This window comes from Astatotilapia calliptera, chromosome 8, assembly GCF_964374335.1.
Source record: "Astatotilapia calliptera chromosome 8, fAstCal68.1, whole genome shotgun sequence".
Lineage (NCBI taxonomy): Eukaryota > Metazoa > Chordata > Actinopteri > Cichliformes > Cichlidae > Astatotilapia > Astatotilapia calliptera.
In genome coordinates this window covers 13241913-13267994 of record NC_137429.1, presented here as the reverse complement: position 1 = coordinate 13267994, position 26082 = coordinate 13241913, and the positions used below count along the sequence as shown (strand labels likewise).

Below are 26082 nucleotides of genomic sequence, written 5' to 3'. Positions count from 1 at the left end.
GAAAAAATCTTTATATTTTGCTAGGAAAATGGGAAACATATTAGCGATTTATTTATTGAACCATCTGCTGTCTTAGTCAAGCTTTTCTGTAATTTCTTTAAGCAGACATCTGTTGTTTGCCAAGTTATCTGCTATGTGCAGACACATAATTTTTCATCCACTGACTTAGGAACGTTTTTCATAGATCACAGATTCATAGATCATAAATACCATTCCTCTGGAAATGGTCAGGTTCGAGAGCTGGACGGAAGAAGAGTAAAAAAATAAATATAAATTAAAAAAATCAGCCAGCGGCCAGAGAAAATTTCTTCTGAAGGACCTGAGAAGCAAAATATAAAGAAATGAGGGGTGCCTCAAGACTTTTGCTTTACATTTTAAAAAGGTGCAAAATTCTACAATCAAAGTACTTTGATCGCAGGGACTGGATATTAAGAGTTCCTGAAGTGTAAATATAGTTCACTTATAAGAAAAAAAGACTTGAAAGTACATGACAAGTATTTGAGCACTCTTCCATATTTAGAACATTTGGAGATCTTCAGAATAAAAGTGTGCTGTTTTTAGACATTTTACACAAGAGTACACGACAGCTAAATGTGTCACATGTCACACAGGGCGATCGTGGCTCAAGAGTTGGCAGTTTGTCTTGTAATCGGAAGGTTGCCGGTTTGAGCCCCAGCTTGGACAGTCTCGGTCGTTGTGTCCTTGGGCAAGACACTTCACCCACCGCCTACTGGTGATGGCCAGAGGGGCCGGTGGTGCGATATAGCAGCCTCGCTTCTGTCAGTCTGCCCCAGGGCAGCTGTGGCTACAACTGTAGCTTGCCTCCACCAGTGTGTGACTGTGAGAGTGAATGAATAATGGAATTGTGCAGCACTTTGAGGTTCTCGAAAAGCGCTATATAAATGCAATCCATTATTATTACATTTGATCTAAAATTGACCAAACTGGTACAAAAATCTAAACACAGCTTCAAAAATACTGAATGAGTTTCTCTTTATTCACTACACCCAGCATGGTATGTTTGAGGGGGTCACTAAACTCAAAGGAACGCTCTTCAGAAGTAAAGCTAACATTCAAGGTCCTTTAATGCAGTAAGAACAATAAATCAATGGTGTCACTAAGGAACAGGTCTTATTTTTATTGGCACAGTGGGGAAATGATAACCATTCACAAAAATAACACATCGTCTTGCTGGTTTAGTGTATTAAGCACATTTAAAAATCTTTCCACAGTGCAATGTTCATATGTGCTTTCATTCACCGAGACAAAAACACTAAACAGATTCTGCCAGAAGCGTAAATGCAGAGCAAACACCAAACAAATCCATTAAAACCCACAAACCAAACATTTTCACAAAGTTACTGCTGTCAGTGGCTGGATCTGTTAGCGGTTGTCCTTGCGATGTGAAATGGGAAAGCGTCGTATTTAAACACAAAATCCGATACTTGGATTATCATTGTGGTATTTAGTCCATCTTTCCAGAAATCGTATATATGAAATAGAGTTTTGTTTTTTTGACCAGCTTAAAATAAATCACACACACACATCCAAAGTCAAGCTGTCGCACAGCGTGTGCTTTTTGTCAACATTCAGTCCTTGCTACGAAATTGTGATTGTCTGTTTAGGCACAGAGTATACGATCATCACTATTCCAATGCATACTGTGCAAAAAAACCCCTCAATGACAACAACGGAAAGGAAAGCAAACAGTTAAAGCAGCTGATACTTCTTTTCTAAGTTAGCTATTGAATTAGTTTTTGTAATTCATGATTTCCTTCTAACATACATCACAATAAATAGACATCGTTTACTTTGCCAAGTATGCTTCCTGACACAAAGTTTTCTCATGACAGTTTTGTTGTTTTTGTTTTGCACACACAGGAAACATTGACATCCTTTATCTAAGATGCTAACAAAGGCCGCGGTTTAAAAAGCTGAGCTGTGATTTGTTTCGCAAACAAAACCAACAGCAGTCTTATTTGCTGGCACGATAGAAAGTAAGGCATGAGGCCAAAAATGATTAGACTCATTGCTTCCTTCACTGCAAACCCGCTTCAAGAAAAAATGGCGCAAACATTTCACCTCAATTAAGGTAAAATAAAAGAAAATAACTGAAACAAAGTCTTGAGATGACAGCAAGGCATTTATCAGCAGATGAAGTGCTAATGACTTAAAGCAGAATATCTGATTCTTAACATTCAATCTGAGACTGCATTTGCCTCCGCAGGCTGAGGGTGCGCCGATGGAGCTGCTGCATCTGTTGCATGCGGTCTCGCTGGCGAGCCAGGTTGTGGGGGACGGGGTAACGCTGGGAGCCATAGAGGTACTGGTACGGGATGCGAACGTGGCAGGCCGCCGCACGGCAGCGTGGCTGGGGCAAGGGCGGCAGCAGCATCCAGCGCTTCCTCTTGGCGCAGTAGCGGTAGGCCTCCTTGCGGTACTGCTTTTCTACGTGGTTGCTGTTCCTCCACCCGCCAATGATGAAGATGTCTTCACCCAGGTAGCAAATGGCTGCGCCCTCCAGGCTGAGGACCTCTGACGGGAGGCTGTCGAGGATGTCCTCTGAGATGTTTCTGCTTATTTTCTGCTGGGCGGCCTCATGTGTTACCGTGTAGTTCTTGGGGCAACAGGAAGCTGTGTGATAGAAGTTGCTGGATGCAACAGCCATTTGAAAACTACAATAGGTATCAATAAGCGGTAACGAGTCCACTTCCTGCCACTTGCGGCTTTCTGTATCGTAGCAGGTGGTCACCGTGCTCAGCCCATCATCGCTGTCTATATCTACGGGGGTCCTGGCCATTACGTACACATAGCGATCCTCCACGCTCACTGTTTTTACATCTCGCAGGATCTTTGGCGCTGGCTCCAGATTGAGCCACATGTCCTGCTCAGGTTCATAAATGGAGACATCCTTGAAACCTGGACTGAAGTTGCCATGGCCGCCGATGATGTAGAGTGTGTCTTTGATGCACGTGAGGCCAAACGAATGCTTGCGTGTGGTCAGGCTGCTGACCGACTCCCAGCAGTTAAGGTTAGGATTGTAGCGCTCCACCATCTTGGCGAAGCTGGGCTCCATTGAGCCCGCCACATAAAGGTGATTCTCGGTGACAGCAATAGCATGTCCATCGAGGTGGTTGTGGATGTGTGGCAAACTGACCCAGCGATCCTCAGCAACAAAGTAGCCCACACATTCGCTCAAATAATCTCCTCCTTCCGAAACACCACCCACTACCATGATCACATCCATGTTCTGACCATATCGAGGCTGGATCGTCGCCTCGTAGGAGTCACCGAGATCTGAATCAGCCTTCTTGGGGCTCTCATAACGAACAGCGTGGACCTCGAGCGCACTGGACACCAGCTCCAGACAAGCCACGCTGTTTGCCACTAAGGGCTCCTTCCTCACGACACGCGTCAGGTAAGTAGGAGCGATCTGTGGCAGCCTTAAAAGTTTGAACAGGTCCTCAAAATGCTTCTCTCGCTCCTCTGGGTTGTGGTGGACCCATTTCACGATTGCCTCAAACAACTCCTGCTCAGACTCCACGGTGATTTCTGCATCACACAGCCAGTCCCGCACCAAGTGAAAGGGCAGTGTGAAGAATTCCTCGTTGTGAATGACTTTGTGAAAGTTTCTCCTGATCGTCTCGGCGGCTCTCTGAGCGAGCTGGTTCAGCGTGTACATGTGTGCAAGGCTGTGCACGGCTACGCAGTTGGACATGCTCAACTTCCTCATCAGGAACTCTCCGCAGAAGGTCTTCAGCTGCCCCAGCAGAAACCTGACAGAGTGAGATATCAAAGTTACAGCATACGAAAAATGTTATATTTCCTTGCCACATTAACTTATTATTAATCTCTGGCTCTCTTCCACAATGTGTCTTTTATCCCGTCTTCCTCCCACCACCTCCCAACCGGTCGTGGCAGATAGCTGCCCGTTCCCGTTCTTCCTGCTATAAAAGGGAATTTTTCTTTCCCACTGTCACCAAGTGCTTACTTAAAGAGGATCCTTTGATTGTTGTGGTTTTCTCTGTATTATTTTAGGCTCTTTACTTTACAATACAAAGTGCCTCGAGGCGATTGTTGTTATGATTTGGTGTATAAATAAAAGTGAATTGAATTTCATTGACGGTGGGAGGAAGCCGGAGTACCCGGAGGGAACCCACGCAGACACGGGGAGAACATGCAAACTCCACACAGAAAGACCCCGGCCTGATGGTGGAATTGAACTCAGGACCTTCTTGCTGTGCGGCAACAGTGCTAACCACCGTGCCACCGTGCTGCATGTCCAAAGACATGCAGTTTGTGGGGATAGGTTAATTGGATAATCCAAATTGCCACTAGGTGTGACTGTGAGTATGAATGGTTGTCTGTCCTTGTGTGTCAGCCCTGCGACAGACTGGCGACCTGTCCATGGTGTACCCCGCCTCTCGCCCTATGACAGCTGGGATTGGCTCCAGCACCCCCCGCGACCCTAAAAAGGATAAGCGGTAGCGAATGGATGGATGAATTTCATTGAATTAATTAAAAAATACTGACTCTCTATGTAAAGCATTTTATGACAGTATAAAAATTTGCACAGGCAATAAAATCTGCGGGTTGAACGAGAATAACTCTTAAGTGTCAGGATGGCTGAGTGGTCTAAGGCGCTACGTTCAGGTCGCAGTCTCCTCTGGAGGCGTGGGTTCAAATCCCACTCCTGACAAGCAAGTGTAACAATCAAAGATAATAGTTTAAGTCCTGACTTGTGATGGAAGCACTTTGAATAGAAAGGTGTGGTCTAATTACTCAGCACTATTGGATCAAACCACACCTGCAACTTTAAACTCAAGCTTCATGCCTGTGGAGTTCTGTGAATGTATCTTAAATTATTTTTTGTTAGATAGCAATATGACAACCTGTTCAAACAGCCTCGCTGAGACAGACTCCCAGGATAAAATCAATACCACGATACACTGTTCTATTCAGCTGTCTGGTAAGCTATAACACAGCGCCAAGGAGCCACCATAAACCACATCAGGACCTTGAAACTGAAGCAGATAACAAAATTAAGCCAATAGTTCTTTTACAATGATGATTTTTGTAATCTGAAGGTTAAAAATTGTTACATTTACATTTTTTGTGGATATAATAGCTCTAATGAAGAGTAAATAATAATAGCAAAGATGTAACCACGCAAGCTGCCACACCCTTACAAGTCCATCGACATAGGAGTTGTCAACCATGCAACTTCTAAACACTTAACCCTGATAATAACAGTAATAATATGTCCACCACACCCGAAGGCCAAAAAACAGTGCAAGAGATGCTTGTGTGGACCACATCTACTATAAAGAGATAAGCTGGTTTCTTGCTTTTCCTCTTAATGAAACAGAATTTAATTTGTCATCTATTACTGAGCAAAATGCCAAAACTCACATCCAGCTTCACGAGAATGATTGTTACTAATTTTCTTGACCCTCTATTATAACAAACTGCTGTATATATCCGCTTATTGGTTGTACAAAACAAATTTAAATATATCAGTTTGATCCTTGTTTTGTTTTTTGTTTTATTTTTTAGGGAAAATTTCAAATCAATCAATCCATCCATCCATTAATCTATTTTCTTCCGCTTTTCTAATTCAGGGTCGCAGTTTGTGGAGCCTATTAGATACTCCTCTGTTGATGAGAACTGGGTCGTTGTTTGCCCCCTCACTGGACGTCAGTTTTTAATATGACCCTGCTAACTAATTCTTGTAATGACAGCATACAAAGTCACGCCACCTGGTGTGACTTACATACTTCCGCATATAAGCAAAGTGAAATCCACAATCTGATTCACCTGCGGAATAATTTAAAAATAAATGAATAAATCACCTGTCTGCAAGTTCCAACACTTCATGCACATTGGCAGTGGTCACCCTGACTTCTCCCGTGTACATGAACTGTACGACACTTTCCACAGTGTCTGTGTCGGGTCTCGTGCCCGAGCTCCACTCCTTTAGCTCCACTCGCCCGGATCGGGACTCTGAAAACTGTCCGGACAGCAGCAGCATGAAGTACTGCGACGCCGCGGATAAAACCGAGCGGTGCGCGGATACCGTCTGGACCCCGGGCACGGCTCCCGAGCTGAACACCAGAGTCACGTCGCAGAACAGCCCGGCTTTCCTCTGCTCGTTCTGCCGCCGGGAGAGCTCCGAGCAGTAGGCCGAACAGGTGAACTCCTCGGCCTCCTCAGGTTCGCCGTCACCTGTTAGCGCTCCTTGCACCGCCCCGCCGCTGGTGCTGTTGCTGCGGCCACGCTCCTCCGTATCCTCCGCTGCTGCTGCCATACCGCACGGGGTGATACTCAGAGGCAAATGACAGCTCCGAACTATCTTCGGGAATAACTCACAGGTGTACCCAACACATGTAAACAAGCATTCGGAGACTGACATGCATGCGCTGCGTTCAGAGGCTTGGTGAGAAAACAGGAGCGCTCACTTCCGTCTTCAGGAATATTCCAAAGGTGCGGTGATTTTTAGCTGGCTGTCAGGGAGAGGTCCTCAGATTCAAGCTAACACATCCACATCTCTGACGCAAACCGTGCAATGTGTGACGTATTTAATTGATGTGGCGTTATAACGTATTGAAGGGTCTTTATTTCTTTTTATTTTTTCAAGATAAGTTTACCTTTGTTTAAGGCTGTTGCGCGCATGCGTGTTGCCCGTTATCCGTCTGCCGGTGATGTGCACTTTGGCATCTTGTGATGAGGTAACATCAGGGTCATAACTGTATAACGCTTTAAACTGGTAATAAGAATTCATGCCTGAGTTAGGCTATACATGGATGATAAAATAATAAAACTGTGTTTCAGCTTGAGTAACAACAAAACCAGGTTTTTATAGTTAACGAGATGGTGGAAAAAACATTTTGGTTAACTAAAACTAGTCTTTGGGGTTGGGGATAACTGAATCGTTTCAGTGAACCTGGAATAAATAAAGTCAAATAAAAATACAGAGGAAATTTCCTCAGTTTAAGTATCTGTTTCTAAATTGTAGCACAACCTGCCTGATGGAAGTGTTTGAGATTTTGCAAAATCTTGCCTCTGACATATGCTCTCCATACACTAATAATTAAAAGGTCTAAAACTAACACTGAAGCAAATAAAACTAAACATTTTCAAACAACGAAAACTAATCTAAAATACGAAAATACACTCTGGAAACTAACTGACGCTAAACTGAAATGAAATCTAAAGAGTCCAAATGAAAAAACAAACAAACAAACCTACAGTCACTGCAGAAAAAACAAGTGTCTGTGCACCCAAAAGTAAAATTGTGTCTTTTTTTCATTTAGTTGACCCAAGTCAGACAAACATATCTAATTAAACAAAGTGAATTCTGTATGTGCCCCTCCCTTAAAAATAAAAGCCCACACAGTCTGCTTACTGAGAAGGTGTTATCGCCTCAAGGAAAAACTAACTGGTGCAAATTATTCCTGGGTCTTAGAAACAAATTATTTAAAAAAGGATGGAAATTCAGGATTATTTCCATCACTTTCCCTCGGAGAGATCATAACATGCAGCAGTGACAGAAGTGAAAAAGAATCCAAGGGTAACAGCAAAAACACACCTTTGCATTGACCATGACAAAAGTGAGAGGAACACAAATCATTAATCAACTGTGAATTTATTTATTTTTAATATATATATATATATATTTTTTATTTTATTTTTTCCCCCCCCCTCTTGCCTTGCGAAAGGTCGTTATCCTGGCGGGTGGATTGTTTGAGAGGCATCTCTGCACCTGGGGTCTCATCTGGTGTGATAAACCCCAGCCTCTATGGATCTTATGCTCAGAGCTTGTTCATCCACTGCCATGATTAGTGCCTCTGTGCTGTCTTTCAGTCCAGCCACTGGTAGGATTTCTTGATGTAAGGTGCAGGGGCCTGTCCTTCCATGATGGTTTCTCTTCCTGGAGCTTTTCTTTCTTGGGTTTCTGTCGCCTGAGGTATTCACTAAGCACACGGTTGCTTGTGGCCATCTTCTTGATGTATTCATGGATGTTCGTTGTCTCATCCTGGACAGTGGTTCTGACACTCAGTAGTCCCTGGCTTCCTTCTTTCCGCTTACTGTACAGTCACAGGGTGCTGGATTTGGGGTGAAACCCTCCATGCATGGTCAGTACATTTCCTGTCTTGATGTCTGTGCCTTCCATTTCCTCCTTTGGCCAGCTTATCCAATCACCAGATAAGCTGGCCAAAGGAGCTGACTCCTCCTCTTTACAGGTATTTGGAGATTCATGATTTCCAGTTGCCTGTGGGATTCCCAGGTACTTGTAGCCATCCTCAATGTCTGTAATGCTGCCCTCTCGTTACCATTCGACTACACTTCTGCAGTCTGAATGACATCCCAATATATCCATCTTTCTCTATATATCTATATGTGAATACACATTTACATCCAATTTACCTTTTTATTGATATACTGTGGTATGACCTGAAGAATGAAGTTTTAAAGTCCAGAAGAGCAAACAATTCCTCATCAGCAGCTCAGGATACAGCCGATGGACAGTGATGCTGGTAAAGGCGGGTGTTTAGTTTTTTGCTTTGTATTTAAATGTAATTACTGCCCATGTTAGAGATAAATGTTCAGAATTAAGTTTAAGGATTTTCCATTCAAGAGGAAAGTAAACTTTCTTCTAAGTAAAAAAATAAATAAAATAAAAATAAATAAATAAATAAAAGATGACAAAATAAAAGAAAAACAATAAGTTCTTTATTTTACTACTTTATGACAGCATATTACAAAACAAAAAAAAGCTTTTTTCACATTTAAATAAAAACAGATTAAGCACAGCAGACATTACAGTGGGCTGTTACAGAGTGTTGTGAGTTTTTACTGGAAGTTGGAGAACATCCGGATTATTTCCAAAGTAAAGCAAACTGCTTTCATGGTCCCTCACCAAAAGAGGCTTTCCAGACTCACAGGGCTCATTCATGAAGCATTTGTTCGCCTCTTCTTGATGCGTCTACAGCTTCCTTTTTTCTACAGTTATTAGAATACTAACAAACTGATTAACTTAACTATAACCCGGGCTGGTTTCATGAAAGGCAAATGGTGGAGAGACTCCCGACTTGTGTCTAATTCCTCTCATTTCCATAATGATGTATCCTTTTCATGACATTTGTACCATCTACCACTGCATCTTGCTTTTTTTTTTTCCCCCTTTCTTTTTTTTAATTAAATAAACAAAACACCCTAAAATAACTTTGGTTTAATTTGGGATGAGATTGACTATTTTTTGTTAGGAGTGAATCATGGTGAAGGAGTTTAAAAAGGGATCTAGTGTTTAAACTAATTTGCAGCACTCGGAAAGCCAGAAAGCACATTTAAGCACCTTTTCTTGTGGTCTAAACCAGGCAGATTAAGTATTTTAAAAAAATGCTTTGCAGCCATTAACAGAGGTTACTATGCGGACTATGCATTGCAGGATTAAGGACTGAAATTTTGCTTGGATCTTGCTCCTATACCCAACTAAGCATAACCATCTCTCAATTTTGACTCTGTGTACCAAGTGATTTTGTGCTCCTGCAGCTAAGATTTGCATTGGTGTGGCTCTTTGTTAAAAACTAAACAAGTTACATCTCAGACCTTTTAAATTAGTTCTCAAAAACTGAGCCTAGAAATATACTTCCCCTTTTTCCTCCATAAAAACTAGATTGAAAACTTCTACCCAGGTTCCTCAGATAAACAGTACTTCCCACTTTCCAAAGTAACCCTGCCCAGTTCCACCCCCCTTGGCAGCTGCTATCATAACTAGAGAGGAGATACAAGTTACATGAGATGTGTAATACCGCCTGACATCTTCGTCTGGAAGCGATTTCCATTCTGTGACAAGGGAATTACATGGACATGTGTTCAGGGAGCACGTAGGAGATGTCATCCCATGGGTGGCGGTACAGACCCTGTTTCAGCCTCTTCTGATCCAGGTAATGGCCTAACAAAACAAACTCAGGTTAGAGACCGTTTTAAAGGTTGTCACAGAGAATATCATGGCTCCATTTTAAAGGGAACTCACCAATGAAGCCCATGCTACGGCCGAGGACAAAGATCCCATTTAGTGCACCGATCTCCACAAACTCGTCAGCCTCGTCTCTGGAGACAGTTCAACATTCATGTGAGAAACAATACTGGACAGTGTCCCCTCGACACACAGCAACAGTGCAGACATTGCATCTCAGCCATCTGAATTCTCCACAAGCCATCGAATAACATGCACTTTTGGTTAAATCTAAATAATGTAGCTGTAAGCATATCAGAGTGTTTATTATGGTTTCTGTTAACAACTACAGGCTTCCTGTAACACCCAGTGATAATATTGACACCGATAATATTTCGTAGTATTCTTCTCTTTTTACTCATTACATTTCGTTTACACTACCTTAGAGTGCCAATCTAAAAGAGCAGGAATACTAACAACACGTGGCCCCTGTAGTGGTGTCTCTATTTATCTGATTTTCTTACTGTTCTATTTCTCCCCACTGCATATTCATTTTGACAAATTTAATAAGTGTAATACTTGAATCATCCCTGGCCATGTGTTTACATGCTCATATAACACTTTTGCGTAATTCCATCTAAGGAAGGGAAAGATGGCCGGAGGGAGGGAAGGAAAGGAGGAGGAGAGGGAGATAAGAAAAGGGAGGGGGGGGGGGGGAGAGAAGGGAAATGAAGGGATATTAAAAGTGCAAATCCATGCACATTTTGTCTGCCCCTTTTATTATTGGCTTCCATTTCTTTATACAGTATTTCTCTTTTTTGTAATGCTGTAATTAAAACAAAAAAACCCCAAACAGATATTGGTGATAAGATCCATCCAATCAAAGCACACGCACCAAAGCTTACAGAAGTAACACCTCACGATGCCGTCTCGTATTCTTACCGTGTGAAGCCTCCACAAGTTCTAAGCATGTCCACGAAGGCAACACCAATAAAGCCATCTACATTTAGGATCAGGTTGGGTTTCTGGGAAAAAAATAAATCAAAATCAAAATGCTTGAATGTTATTTTAACATGAAATTGAGGAAAGGACTTGCAGTCCAAAGCTGCAGAGAGCACACAGCCTCTTCTAGATCTTATCAATCTTTTTATTGGATCTAATAGTGGCTCAGAGGTTATCGCTGTTGCCTCACAAAGAATGTTCAGGACCTTCTGCTATGGTGTTTGTATGTCACAGGTTTTCTCTGGTAGCTGCAGCTTCACCCACTATCAAAAAAAAAAAAAGTTATTTCTCTCCATCTTGGCAGAGTCTAAAAGCTCAGTTGAATTTCCTGGTTAAATTGAATTAAAAAAAATATATAACAAGTTTTCATTGGGTGTGGGTTCTGACACACGTCCCTGAATAACAGCACAAATTAGAACAAAAAGTGTTAAATGAGATTAAAAAGCCTGATTAATGTTTAATATTATTTATAGAACTATAAAATCCAGGTCTTCGTTCTGGTTACATTCCACTGTCAATCATGGAATTTGCAGGTGTGGTCACCTGTGCAGAAAACTGAGAATAATTGCTTGCCTGCTGTAAAAATAAATGAAAAATCTTCTGTTCAAAGTGTTTAACCAAATTATTTGACAGCAAAGCCCAATCTCTGAATCCTGAATGTCAAAGCAGTCATCAGGTTCTTTAGATGTAGCAGCTTTCTGTTGCCATTTCATTTCATCATTTCACTGTTTTGCTTGTACACACAAGTTTCCATCGTCTACTTCACTCTGTGTAAAATACCTTAGAGGTGGTGATCTTTTCTACATCGAGGGCGTAGTCAAGCAGCTGGGTGGAAGGAAAATTCTGCTTCACAAAGTCCTTCAGAATCTGCACTCGCATGTCTGGGTTGTTGATCTGAAACCGAATCAAACTCCATTTAAAACAATGGCTGCGTGTCCATCTTAATCAAACTCAGAAGAAGCAATTAACAAATACGAGTCAAAACACTGATAAATAAGAGGCTCATTTACAGATTAGAGCACTGTTTATTGTATAAAGAGTGTTGCTTACTGATTTGACCCTGTGGCCGATACCCATAATCAGCTTGCCATCCTTCTTCATCTTGTTGACAAACTCCATGGGGATCATGCCGCTGTCAAATGCCTTGCTGAACTGCTTTGCAGCCGCATCCAGAGCACCTCCGAAACGGTCCCCCTGATTTTTAGGAATAAATTGCGTTTCAATTCCGTAACATTTTGGGGGGGGGGGGGGAAACTACAACAACAAAAGATGACATGATCAATGACTGATCAATATGTGAGCAGTACTGACGATGGTGAGCAGGCCGGATGTGAGGCTTGAGATAAGGTCTTTGCCCGCACGAGCACAGACAATCGTGTTGTGAGCGCCGGAGACTGCAGGCCCATGATCAGCAGTCACCATCAGGCACATTTCAATGAACTGGCAGGCGTAGCGTGGTAACCTAAACAGAGAAAAAAAAAAAAAAGTGTGAAATTGATCCTACATTCTTAACAACTAACAGTGTTCTTGACATCATACTGACCTGCGCTGGAACCAGAGCAATCCTAGCACTCCTCCTATACCAATCTCTTCTCTGAAGACCTCAGTGATGGACATGCCAGCATAGATGAGCTCCTGGCCTCGCTCGTCACAGATGCTTGTCATGAATGAGGCTGGCTTACGAATCAGGCCCAACTCCTGGAAAAAAAACCCCAACAAATTCCACAAATAACCATTATATCCAGTATTTCTTGGCTTCTAAGTTTACAAAGGACTATTATAAAGTTCTTACCCGGGCCCAGGAATAATCCATAGGTACTGTTGGGGGAGGAACCTCCTGGGCAGGAACGATGGTACCATTGGCCACTAATTCATCATACACAGTCCTGTTTCACCACAAACACAATAACAGTGAGGAACCCGGAAACCTGTCAGTTCCAAACTTTAGGAAATTAGCATGAAAAGTATTTCTCACTTGATGACGTCACCCAGCTCATCAAAGCTCTTTGGTACATAAGCTCCAGCATCCCTCAGAGCCTGGTTCTTGGCCACCGCTGTCTCTGAAGCCTGGTTGGCACAAGCTCCTGCATGGCCAAACTGAACCTGAAGATGGCAGTAAAACATATTACTGGAAAAAATTTCTTCCAGGTAAGAGCAGCAATAAAATCCAAAGCCAGGATTTCCAGAGCTAACTGACCTCTGAGGCAAACATGGTGGCGCAGGTTCCAATGCACCAGCAGACCACAGGTTTTGTTATCCTGCCTTCCTTGATGCCCTGGCAGATCTTGTACTCCTCTGTTCCACCAATCTGTGTCAAAGTAAAGGACATATTAAAAACAAGATTCTATTTAGTACAAGTAGCACACACCAAATAATTTAGATATTAAATGCTTCCCACCTCTCCCAGTACAACAATCATCTTAATTCCTGGAGTGTCCTGATAACGTAGGACGTGGTCCATGAAGGTCGAGCCTGGATATCTGGACAGAGAGAAACGTAAGCACTCATTTCTGGAACTAGAATCTTTTTTTGGTCAAGAATTGATTTATGCATTTTTTTTTTTTTAAATGAAAAAATTCTCTCAAGTAAATGATCTGCAATTAAGTTTTTGTACCTGTCTCCTCCGATGGCCACCCCTTCATAGACGCCATCTGTAGTGCGTGAGATGATGTTGTTCAGCTCGTTGGACATTCCCCCAGAGCGCGACACATACGCCACACTTCCGGGACGGTAAAGTTTAGAAGCCAGGATGTTGTCCAGCATACCGCCTGTGTTGCCAATCTTAAAACAGCCTGGCTTGATGCCACCAACCTATTTAACAAGAATAATCTGCATTTAATCCACCATGTTTACCAGAAAGATTTAATAGCCCTTTTAGCTGGGCTATTAAATACCACACTACAGTCTATAAACTTATAGCCGTGTTAATGATGAGTGTAAATGTTTGGGGTTTTTTTTCCTTTTTTTTGCCTGTCCCATTTGGTTCTTTAGCCATCAGAATTGTTGTCTGAAGACCAACAAGGATACCCAATGGATTTACTTTGCCAAATGGATCATCGTGGCATTGCCGTATTGGTCCATCTTTGTTTTTATTATTTATTATATTTTATTTTCAGATGTTACAGACGGGACAGACATGAGTGAGGGATAGGAAAGGGAGAAAGAAAGAGGAAGGAAAGGAAAAACAGAAGGGGAGAGGGACAGTGAGAAAGGGGGGGGAGAAAAATAAAAATCTCCTGGATCACCTGTTGAGAGAAGAATAGAAAACAAGCAAAAAAACAAAACAAAACAAAGCAACATACTAAACACAACACCATCACATTAATCTAGCTAAGTGTAAACAGCAGTAAATACTAAATATTCAATGTTGTTGTGCAGCACGCAGGACTGCAGGAGTGTAAATGTTTTTAACAAAGATGTTCAGGGGGATGAAGCTCTGTACCGTGGCAGGGCCAATGATGGTGACTCCTTTCTCGTCGGCCATCTTTATCACCTTCCTAGTCAGAGCTTCGGGGATGCCCTCGGCTATGATGGCGATGGTGTGAATCTGAAAACACAATTAAATAAACTGGGTCCACTCTGAATAATTTTAGTGGAAGCTCAACACACTGTACAGTCGCTCTTCATACCTGTGGGTACTGCATGGCTTCCACTGTGCTGTCAAAGGCAGAGCGCAGCGAAGCAAAGCTGATCAGGACGTCTACCTCGGGGTGCTTCTTCATGGCATCGGCCATGTTCTTATAGACCGGCAGCAGGATCTCTTTGTGGCCCCAGTAAAACTTCTGCTTGTGATCTCCGCTGAGCAACAAACAGAAACATATCAGCAAAATATGAAGAACTTTTCGAAACACAGCAGTAAAATCAGAAACTTTGTCATTGTCACAGGAACAACAAAATTAAGAATAGTCCCCGATCATTGCATCATCCCTAGCAATATCAAAATATAAATAAAACAATAAAATTCAATAACACTCCCCAACTCCATTCAGTACAACTAATGGATACTTTGCAACTGCAAAATGAATTCTTGTCAGTTCCTTAAACCCTGTCAATTAAAGGTTTATCATTTGTGTTTGGGGCTTCCTATTGAAAACAGAAGTTTAACTCAAATTCAGCTCAATTGATAAGTCTGGTTTTTGGTTGCTGCATCACTGTGAATCACTTACTATATGGACACCTCTATAGGTGAGGAAAGGCGATGCCCATGCAGCACAGATCAGACAATGGCAACGGACAACACTGACAAACTCTGACAGATCAGAAGGAAGAGCTGGGCTTAAAGTGGGTTGCAAAGTGGCTTACAGATACAGAGGAACATTGGGAAGACTTAAGCAGCTTAAGATGTTCTACAAGAATTTGCCACTTGGAAACATGGAAGGTTATAAGCCTTTATTGTATGTGTACACGACTTACAATCTGCCTAAACTGATAATACGCTTTTAGAAAAAGGCTCATATTTTACAAATATGACAAAGATAAAAACAGAAACAACACCAGCAAGAGTAGATTTAGAGATTTCGAGCAGAGAGAGAAAAAAAAAATCATTTGATTTGTGCAGTTAACTCTATTTAGTATTCTACAGTCACACTCTTCTAATTTAATTCAGAGGGAAATAGCGCAACCTACGTGAAGGGGTAGACCATGGCTGCCACAGAGGGTTCTTCCCGGGAGCATACGTAGTCAAAGTCCAGCATGCCTTGCACGGCGCGTGTCTGCATACCCCAAACAATGGTCTTGGTGTTTTTTCTGAAAAGAGTGGTTGCTTTAGCTGAGAGGAAGAAAAAAAAGAAGAAAAAAAAAAATTACACAGAGACAAGTCAGAAGTGGAAACTGAACTAAAACCCATTCACAGATGAAGAGGGAATTCTGGCTCAGGGAAACAGCAGGAATGGGGATGGTAAGAATTAGAATAAAGACAGGATTCACTGAGGACAGATGGACCAGGAAGAGAAAAATACCACCCCACACAGGATCTGCACGATTTATTTTGTCCGCTCTCTCCAAGCCACAGCGTTAACAACATTAATTTGCAATGTAACATCATTAAAAACTAGGACATTTGCATGAAAAGAATATGGACACCACATATGCAGCTGCCATTTTTTACCCCGGATAAGAAAACCAGCAACTTCACTTCCTCCATTGCTGGCAGTATACGGCCATCATTTTCAAAGTGAAGTATTCGGCAAAAGACTAGAGTGCTATCTGTGGTATGTTGCCACATGGAAATATAAAATACTGTCTGACAGATCCTTGACTGCCGATAAAGATCAAATTTTTTGTAATGATTACATTACAAAGAAAGGTTCAGAGCATCTGAAAAATTTGAAAAACAAATTCTTGAAAGCAGAGATCACGTTAGTGCATGTGCTTTAAAACTCTTACTGTTTAGTAAAAATACATTCTCAAACTTATTCCAGTCCTTCCAAGTCTCTCTCTCTGCCTTCTGTCGTTACATCTCTGAGATGTGCAGAATATTTTAAATACAGAACTGATTCTTGCGCCTGCGTCTTGAACTGAAGAATTTCTACTAACAGTTATAGCTCAAGGTTTTTGCTTTACGTTTTTTAAAATAATGATTACAAGGCAGTGTCAAACGAGTAAGCCATAAGAGTGTAAAGAAGATAAACGTTAGAGGGGAAAGCAGAGGGACAAAGGACGGAGAGGGCAGGAAAACAGGTTTTTCACACCCTTCCATACCTCCGCTGCAGCCTGAAGAGGCTTGAGCTTCTGTGACACCCACAGGACGGAAACACAAAATACAACAAAAAACAGGCACAAACACAAGAAGAGAACAAAAATTGAGTCTTTGCTGCAAGTTATTCACTCAACACACTTCACCGCATTTTTGCAACCATGTGTCATCACTGAAAACACTGCGTTAGAAGCACAGCAGAGGAAGAGACCATGCGTGCTCAGCTGCTATGGAGCATGCCTTTACTGTACTGCTGTAAAAGGCAATATGAACAGTTTAGTTAAGTAATCAAAACTTCATGTTTGCATGGCTGCTTTTGACTTCAACACTACTAATCCTAAAGAACACAAAATCCAGTGTGAAGAGGCCTTAGAAAAAAACAAAAAAAACCCAATATGCTTAAACTTAATTTCTAGTTTTTATTACAAACCATACTTATTCATTATAAAAAGTTTAAAAAAAAAGCATATTAAAAAAAGTATGCAGCATTCATAAGAATATGATGCCCTGATGTGATGTGAACATATGTCCTTCATATACACCAAGACTAGAAAGGTGAGCAGCAAACAAGGGGGGAAAAGTTCAAACCAGTGATGAATGTGTAGGAAGCCCAGAGCAGTGAGGCCATGGCACACCTATCACTTACCTTTCCAATCGCCTGTGACCACATTCTTCAGAGGCCACAGTATAGAATGGAGCGAGTCTTAGAGAAACAAGCATGAAAAGGGCGGATGTAAGTTGGTGTGAAATAAGAAAAGGAGGAAAAGAGAAGGAAAATAAATTGCAGAATATTGGTGGTGGTATTTCAGCAGGAAAGGAGAAGCCAGGATGAGAGGGGAAAAAAAGGAAAAAAAAAAAAGCAGAGGTGCATGAGTAAATATGGGCTCTTGCTGATAGGAAGCAGTTCAGCATGAATGACTGTTCGTTACCTGTTGGAAGCCCTGCTTTACACTTCTTGGCCGGGCAGGTATCAGTGGGCGACTTGGGCTCGGAGAATGAAGCAGTCCTTGTTGTAGCTGGAGTCTGGCAAAGAAAAGGGAAAGATTTACAGGACAGGCTGACAGAGGTTACCAAAGAGCATGCATAGCATAGTTAGAAACAGTGGCTTCACCCCCAACGAGGTCATAAGTTCATACAGCTAACACACACACTATAGAGGCGCTAAACGAGCTTAAACTGTGTTTAAACACGTCACTCTCAATTGCATATAAAGTAAATAAATCCAATTTAGGTTACACCCTTTTGCTAGTCATGACCCTGCATTATGGAGACAACTACAGTATAAATACATGTCATTTGGAGCAATAACCCTTTTCTTCTCCTTTCTCAAACACTGAAATGTACTTGTGTGAACCACTTACTGTTTAACTTATAACAAAACCCCATCTAACATCTAATTTGTTTAAGAGAGTGGGCACTGACTGACACACCATCCGATATTGACCCAAGAATTAGTGAATAATTATACCGCTGCACTGTTGCTAGCATTGAGGAGAAAGTTGGCTGTATGGGCGTCCATCGGGGGCTGGTTAGGGATTGGTCGGTGGCCCAGTGCCATCCCAACAATGGCAGTCATATGGGTTTCAGTTCCAAACACATGAATGGGGATCCCTGTGGTCTTCCCTGCATAGAAAAAAAAGAAAAGAAAAAAAGCTCCTTAATCTAGACCCAAGAACTCGACTTGGATGTATACTGGATGGATGTCATGTATTTCACGAGTTAGGCCCAAGTATTAGTCCAGTCTTACTCACCTACTTCCCCCATCACCCTGAGTCCCTCTTGGTAGTTCGGACCGCCACGTCGAACAAAAATGGTGACCTCGTGTTCCTTCAGAGGGCCTTGGTAATCTTTAATGGCCCTGACAATGCCCTGAGGAAGGACAAGCAGATCAGCTTTGTTATGCACAAAAAGTACAAGTATATCAACCAGGAAGAGTGAAATTTTATTGAGACCATTTAATAATTCAAAGCATTAGTATGGCTTTCTACTCTGACCTGCCTTCAGATTTTAAAGTAATCTGAGAAAACATGTTAAGGCAGGTAGGGCTAACACTGCCTTAACATGTTTCTGAACATAAATTAGGAACCAGTCTAGTTTGTGTATTGCATGTATGAGCAGCTATGGGTATAAATGTTTTGATATTACACATAACACAAATCTCTGCTAATTCAGGACTTGCTGAAAATACAGTGACATCATTCTTTCAAAGTTTAAGAAATTAAATATTGTGTATAAGCCATTTTTTCCTCTTTAAACATTACAGTGATTCTTTATAACTGTGCAGATGATTTTCAGATAAATATCATAAATATCAGTGCGTTTCACCTTGAATGTGGCTGCTACGTTGGTGAAGTTTGCAATGCTTCCTCCAATGATCAGCACTTTCCCTGTAGGATAAGGAAAGGTGTTACGAAATGCTCATGACTGAAATTCAACACCCGAGTAACATACATGAAGTCTATTGCTGGCAACTCCCCACATAGTGAACAGTGTGTCACACCGAAGCAGCACAATTAGCTCACACAGCAGAGGAAGGATCCACCAAGTATTTCTACACTTCAAGGACACAGCAAACAAACGCAGACTTTATCTGACAGTTGTAGCCTCCTCCTCCCACCAGCTTTTCATCCCGTTCAGGAAAATAAGCTCTAATGTAATCAAGTCCAGGCTTCACCCACCTAGAGGATGTTTTTCACGTGTCATGAGAGACAAGATGGTTTTTGCGTAGTCGTAGGTCTGCTGTTCACTGGGTGCGCCTGAGTACTCGCCATAATTAGCCAGCTCGTCCACCCCACCCAGATCGCAGATGGTGTCGCTGAAGAAGAGAAATGATGCGATTCTATCAGCTGTAATTAACCTTAAAAAAAATATTAAGCTGGCAACAGAAAAGTCAAGCTGGGGTTTGTTAGAAAGCAAAACTTCAGTCTAACAAGCTTTGAAACTTCAAGCCATAAAGGCAAAGAAGTGGTATAGAGTTCAAATGTATGCTGTATGTGATGGACTACCTGTAGACAACAGAAGCACCTCCTCCGGCCACCATGGTCCAGATCCTGCCTCGGGGATTCAGCAGGGTCAGCTTCAGACTTGCACCACTCTTTGCATCCAGATCAGCTATGTAGGCCTCCTACAAGTAACAAGACAGAGTGGTGAATACCAAACTGTGGTCAGTAAGTGCACAAGGATGGAGAAATGGACTGACCAATCATTGTACATATGAGTAGATCTAAGTTAAAGTCACATTTTAAATCAAATCAGTGAAAATTAAAGGATCCAGAGAACTATAAACAAACAGCCTGTCCAACTACAGCTCTTCAAATCTCACCTCAGGGTACGCCTCTCTGCCAAAGGGTGGAGGAAACTCAAGGTCCCCCCATTTAGCCTTGCAGATATAATCCGCTGTGCCATCAATCTTGGCTGCCATGTCAAGGACATATACTCCGTCTTGATTGACGACTGTGAAAAGGCAGAAATTTTGAGTTAATTTGTATGTTTTCCACCAATGAATTACTAACATAGCATGGTAGCAATCTAGATTTTTATTTTTTATTTTTTTTTAAATCAGCATTTTTGTTTCTGCAATACATAATGAGCAGAGTGTAATATTTCAGAATAAAAGAGCTTTACCAAGAGGGTTGATTTCAAGGTAGGTAAAGTAGAGGTCCTCATACAAGTTGAAGAGGCCGACTATAAAACTGGCCAAAACACTGTGAGAAGGGAAACAAAATTAGACTTAATCAGCACATAAGAGAACTTTTGTGAAGCTTTGTGTCTCACTAGGCAAGAACAAAATGGTAGAGTATTGCTAAGCAGCCACGCTGAATACTTAGAGAGTATCTTTTATGTTTCTTTCTAGTTTGTATTGTTTAAAAGAGATAAGAGTATTTACTTAGCACACTGCTAAGTTTACATAAAAGAAGCTAAACATTAGTCAAGGTCAAAACAGCAAAGGATAAAAGATTTTCTGAATACAGAGAGCCTCTTTGGTTAAGAAAGAAAATAAAAAGCAACAAGAAGGTGCGAAAACTAAATATACTGCGATTTTACAGTTATTCCTGTATTATTTTCTATATTTCATTCAATATCTGGCTAATCACATCTCTGCTCAAATGTCTCTGTGTTTTAACAGAGAGCCTGATCACTAACTACTACTACTGTGAACTACTAAGTGATCCAATTAGGTTCAAAGCACAAAATGACTCAGATTCAAATGTCACCATTTGTTTTATACTTAAAAAGAATATTTAAATAATGAAATTTATATGTCTTTAAATAATAAAGACAATTTTAGAAAAAGGTTTCCGTACTCCTTCTTGTCGTCGGGAACTTGTGTAAGCAGTTGCTCTTTGACTAGGTCCTCAGTGAGCTTGCCATCCACTGGAACCATCAGCTTCTGGGCCTTGGCATCCACGTCACCCACCTCCACTCCTCCCTCGTGGTGGAAAAGCACGTGGTCGCCCTCACGTGTGGCATAGATGCATACATAAAACTCTTCCTCCTGAGTGAGTAAACAGGGAGTTCAGCCACATGCAAGGACACGCAAATACGTCTTTACTGATTTTGTTTGGAAATGCTGCGCAATATTTACATAAGGCCAACAAGTGGTTTCAACATTCAGTTCTCTGCGAGAAATTATTAAGAAAAATCAACAAACTAATCAAATGCACACTGACCTACAGACAGAACACACATAACTTGGAGCTTGTTCTCACTTATAAGGTCCTAGATCGACTGGGTCAACCAGGAGGCACTGATCCTGGTTAAGTCATTCTACTCCTTTTCATTTTTCTGAGAGGATTTGATGAGAATGGCTGAGGCAACGGAGATCCCAGTCTGAGGAACTGATTCTTGTAGTTTGGTTTATTATTTATTACCACAACAACAACAACAACAACTTGACTTTCCACTGCAATTAAGTTTTATCAGACTTGGGGCTTATCAATTATTACTATATATTTAAAGAAGCACAGCACACCAAGGGAAAAAAAATAAATAAATAAATAAATAAAAATCAAGAAATACTCTCTAAAGTAGGTATGAAGGGTTTTCCTACAGACCAATTTTTTTTTTTTTTTTTTTTTAAACGCCACAAGGTAATTTAATTAATCATCTGGGGGGAGGATAATCCGGGTCAGACATGACCCCAGCTGATGACCTGCCAACATCGTCAGCAGATTTGTATAAGAATTTGATTCCCATTTTCCTCTTTCAGTCTGACAGGATGCAGCAGTGTGCTTCATTTAAAATAAAGGAAGCCATTTTTTACAAATTCTTCTCACATCAGAGGTCCTGTGATGCAATACTTTCATTCTGCTCAGAATTCTTTGAGGGCAGCTGCAGGAAATATCACATTGGCTCTTAATACAAAAGGTGCAAAGTACACGTGTGAATTATACCCTATGATAGAAGTTTAAGGCTACCTCTACGAAAGTGTAAAGGGACACTAAAAGTTACCATTACACAATACTTTAAACTAAAAATAACCGTAACTTTTGAGCTTAACTATATATTGCTGTGACAACCTGGTTTGAACAGGGAAATTCAGAATGATACCAAATCTTAATTAAAATAAAACATTTATGTAAATACAGGATCTGTCCTGCTGACAAGACACAAGACATGACAAGAAGGGATTAGCTGTGAAGTTGAGACCACAGAAACCGTAGACCATTCAGCAAATTCAAGTTACAACAGAAGAAATAACCACTGATGACACAAATTGAACTGCTCCACAAAACTTCTCCAAACTGAGGAGCTTAGAGAGTGTTAGACTGAAAGACAAGATACTGGCATACATTACCTGTGTGTGTGGGACAAATGGCTCAATGAGGAAGTTCTTCAGCACACCCTTTGCCTTTCCCACCTATTCAAGAAAAACACCTGGTCACAAACACTACACTGAGAGGAAAACTACATGTATTATATATTAAAGTGAAAGTAAAACTTTAAGAATAACATAAAAAAAAATGTAAATTGACCTGTCATTTACTAGGTCTTGTCATCGTTACAAACTACCTTCAAAGTTCTAGTTCATCCATTTCACATCCAAATAGCTTATTACGAGTAGAGAAGGGCAAATAATATCAAATAAAAACAGGCAGCAGCAGGGCAACTGAGGCAAAATCCTCCATGTGCTTCTCATATCAAAATGAGGATCCTTTGTGGTGTTTCAGAGACCAAATATAGTATTAATACTACAGTTTCTGTGAGGATTACTTTTTTAAATGTTGATTTATTTAAAGACTTGCCAGCTCTGGCTGTTCAAGACAGATAAATAACCAGTTAATCTAGGTTCAGAGTAACTTTACTTTGTGAGGACAATGCAGCAAGTGTATTTAGACACACAGAGCAGGGAAAGAAAAAAAAAAAAAAAAAAAAAAGACACTTGATCATCTCACAAAAATGTTGAACTAACTTGCTCAACAACAGCCCTGTATTAGCAAAGCAAAGTCATCCTCACATATGGTTCTGGTTGATGACGTTTTAAACATGAACAGCACGTCAGTCATGTTCTACTTAGCAACAGTCACTGCATTCGAATCAAATACCTCCTCAGAAAATGATGCAATGTGTTTCTCGTGGTTCCAACTACTGCAGCACGTGGATTTGCTTTATTGCCACAAAGACAGTCATGGCTGGGTTTTATGCTCACTAAGAGAGAGTACAGTTAACTCACAGTTGTCTCCTTCATTAGGTGGTCTTTGAGCCACTCCCGGACGCCCTGCAGGTCCTTGTTGATGCCCACTAGGCCGAGCTTCCCGCGCCGCTTTATCAGTTGATCTGGCTTCACCACCAGCCTCTTTTGGGATGAGCAAAGAAACAGGACACACGTGGGTTTTTTTTTGGTATGATAGTGTGGTATGACTATGGTAGAAACAATAAAGATGGGTAGGGTTTCCCAGCCCTGCTGTGAGAGAGCCAATCAACTGCCGAAACAGGAAGCGCATGAGCCAGACATGTTGTTGCACTGACACATGGGCACAGCAAAGGTTCAGACACATTTCAGATGTGTCCAGTCAGTCACCACTGATACTATAAAAGATTGATGTGACATAACCCACTGGTTGGAGTGAAAGTCCTGTTTTGAAACACTGAGAACGAGGGTTAGGACTTTAAATCTTTTGTAATCTGTGATAGCAAAATGTCTAAAACCTGCATTGTTTTTAATGTGTCCCTGGTGACCATTAAAGGCAGTGCAAAATGGCTTCACCTTTCAGACCTGAAAGCTGTGTGCATCTTTTATACAGTCTATGCAAATCACTCTGATTGTTATAATACAGCACATGTAGGTAAATTAACTTTTGAAGGTTGTAATCAGGCTTCATGAGCTGGACAAAAACAGTCTTACCTCTGTCAGCAGCCATGAATGGTCCTGTGTGAGGCGGGCCCAGTCAGTCTCAGCTGTTACACTAGCATAATGGAAACGGTTCTGCACGGCCGCCGAGGTGCAGATGTTCTTATACAACAGCTCTTTCCCTGTCTGCTCTGAGATGGCCTTCGCCGACATGGCAGCGCTGGATAGAGCAGGACCTTTGGGAAAGGACGAAAACTGATAACTGGGAATAGAGTCCAAACTTAAGTTAAAAATTAAAACAATGCACAGGTGCATTTTGATGGATACCAAAAGTGTTTAGGTAAAACTTGCAAAAGGACATTTAGCCAAATATTGGTAGGGGTGTATGTCAATAAAGAAACAATTCCACTGTGGAGAAGGAGCAGTTCAAATAAACCATTAAAAGCCCATGACCTTCATGCCCATGATAAGTGTCAAATTCTGTATGCACACATCTAAAAAGACTTATTTTGCAGATTAAGTGCAGTTAAACACAAAAGTAGAGAACCAAGTTATTAGAAAATCAAAAATGTATATAAACCAAATACTAAACAAGCTCTCAGTCAAACTCGTTTCTCAATCTTACAGTAAACACGTGACGGATTATCACAACAGCCTGCACTGATGACCTTGTCATTCCTGTTTTAACATCCCAGGAAGTTGTTGGGCGTGCTCAACCAACTTTGCCTCACCACAAATATACACAATCATGAATATTTAGGTGACTGTTTTTTTGGGTTCATAGCCTAAAGTTCAGTATAATAAGATGCAGCACACTATGGTGTATAAAAAAAGAAATGCATTAAAAAGCCTAAAAATTGTACATTTACCAAGTCACCCACCAACCAAGCAAAGTTGTAATGAGCAGTAATGAGCCTTGATTACGTGGATCTTATCGCCTCTACCTCCGGGTCACTGATAACATTTTATGGTGGTTTATATTTGAGCTTCTGGTAACCTAAGGAGGGGCAGCGCTTAGAGAAATCAAGAAATCTAACAGCTTCATCACAGCAGGCTATCCTTCCACTTTTAGAGACGGATGTCCAGAATTTAGCCAGATTAATCCACCGGTCCAGTGTATTATATGAAGCTACCTTGCCGTGCAATTAGTTGTGCTGTCCAGGCTTGTGGGATGAAGAAGCTGGACCTGATGGCTGTTAGAGTGGCAACCAAGGGGGGTTGGGTTCTGCTTCAGACACAGCTGCTGTCAGACGAACTCAGGGGTTAGCATCACTTATCCTATGAATGAAGCTCCTGTTGCAGCCACCACACCCACTCCTGAACCAGCCAGCCAGGCAAGCCTGACAACAACTTTAGCTAGCTCACTCTGGGTAAATAGAGAAAGAACTTCCGGGAGAGAAGAAATAAATGCAGTACGAAAACCTTCACGATAAGGAATAAAACAGGAGGATGCTCCCTCTCTGCGGATGATGCAAGGATAAGCTAGCTTGCTTTTATCACTGAAAAAGTAAAGCACATCACTTCAGATATGCTGTTTTCAAGCAAAACAATTGGGCAAAATTTCAATAAAGACCATACTTGTTCTTGCTCTGCCGAGCTAGCACTTTGCTGCAGTTTTGGCAGACAGCCCTCACATCATCTCACATCCGCTACCCTGAAGACTAACACTACGGCTAACTGCTGTAGCCTCGCATTGGTGCGGACACTTGCCAGTTAAAGGCTACAAAGAAGAGCTGGCTAACGCTGGAGTAGAAAGTAGCTGAGTGAAAGCTGTTACCTTGTCAGTGACAATCACACCTTCTTGAAGGATCGTGTCCAGGCCAAAAAATGACACAGCTAAACAGCCAGCTCTTATTATACCGGAGTCAACTGCTGCCAGTCCCTGCCACCTCACTCCGCTCCTGTCGAACCATAATCTGGCGACCGATTACACGTCTCTACGAGTGCCTGATTGGCTTAAAACAGGTCACGTGGTGACGTCAGTCACGACCAAGGCATTGTTAAAAAAAATTTTTTTTTTAAAAATTGGCCAACCTAGAAAATGTTATTGACGCCCCTTCCCCGCTTCTCTTTAAACAACTCTTATTTTAGGTCCTGCACTACAAATAGTTATAGTAAAAAAAATCAGAATTTGCC

General features: G+C 41.5%; 2 protein-coding genes and 1 non-coding gene across 8 annotated transcripts; 1 reads left to right on the top strand and 2 right to left on the bottom strand.

The window, feature by feature from the left end:
• Positions 1-1114: 1114 nt before the first annotated feature.
• On the bottom strand, positions 1115-6532 carry klhl11 (kelch-like family member 11). Its single transcript, XM_026178677.2, has 2 exons — positions 5853-6532; positions 1115-3776 (listed from the first exon to the last, which is right to left on the bottom strand). The coding sequence occupies exons 1-2, from the start codon at positions 6410-6412 to the stop codon at positions 2192-2194; spliced, it is 2145 nt and encodes a 714-aa protein (XP_026034462.1). The 5' UTR covers positions 6413-6532; the 3' UTR covers positions 1115-2191.
• Positions 4617-4699, top strand: trnal-cag (transfer RNA leucine (anticodon CAG)). Its single transcript has one exon. It is a non-coding gene; the product is annotated as a tRNA-Leu (tRNA).
• Positions 6533-8711: 2179 nt separating the features above from the next.
• Positions 8712-25871, bottom strand: aclyb (ATP citrate lyase b). Of its 6 annotated transcripts, XM_026178669.2 has the most exons (31): positions 25724-25856; positions 25080-25189; positions 24001-24182; positions 23329-23451; positions 22453-22515; positions 20960-21150; positions 20280-20359; positions 19978-20108; positions 19661-19779; positions 19334-19470; positions 18981-19042; positions 18407-18524; positions 18124-18278; positions 17585-17678; positions 17302-17358; positions 16661-16690; positions 15587-15728; positions 14590-14758; positions 14403-14507; positions 13575-13771; positions 13359-13440; positions 13158-13268; positions 12936-13063; positions 12753-12846; positions 12504-12658; positions 12272-12422; positions 12011-12154; positions 11741-11854; positions 10901-10983; positions 10037-10113; positions 8712-9955 (listed from the first exon to the last, which is right to left on the bottom strand). In XM_026178669.2, the coding sequence occupies exons 3-31, from the start codon at positions 24157-24159 to the stop codon at positions 9861-9863; spliced, it is 3366 nt and encodes a 1121-aa protein (XP_026034454.1). In that variant the 5' UTR covers positions 24160-24182; positions 25080-25189; positions 25724-25856; the 3' UTR covers positions 8712-9860. The 6 variants fall into 6 exon arrangements, with proteins under 6 accessions (XP_026034454.1, XP_026034452.1, XP_026034456.1 ...); XM_026178667.2 differs by lacking the exon at positions 25080-25189 and having other exon boundaries at positions 25724-25871; XM_026178671.2 differs by lacking the exons at positions 16661-16690; positions 25080-25189 and having other exon boundaries at positions 25724-25871.
• Between the last annotated feature and the right edge of the window lie 211 nt (positions 25872-26082).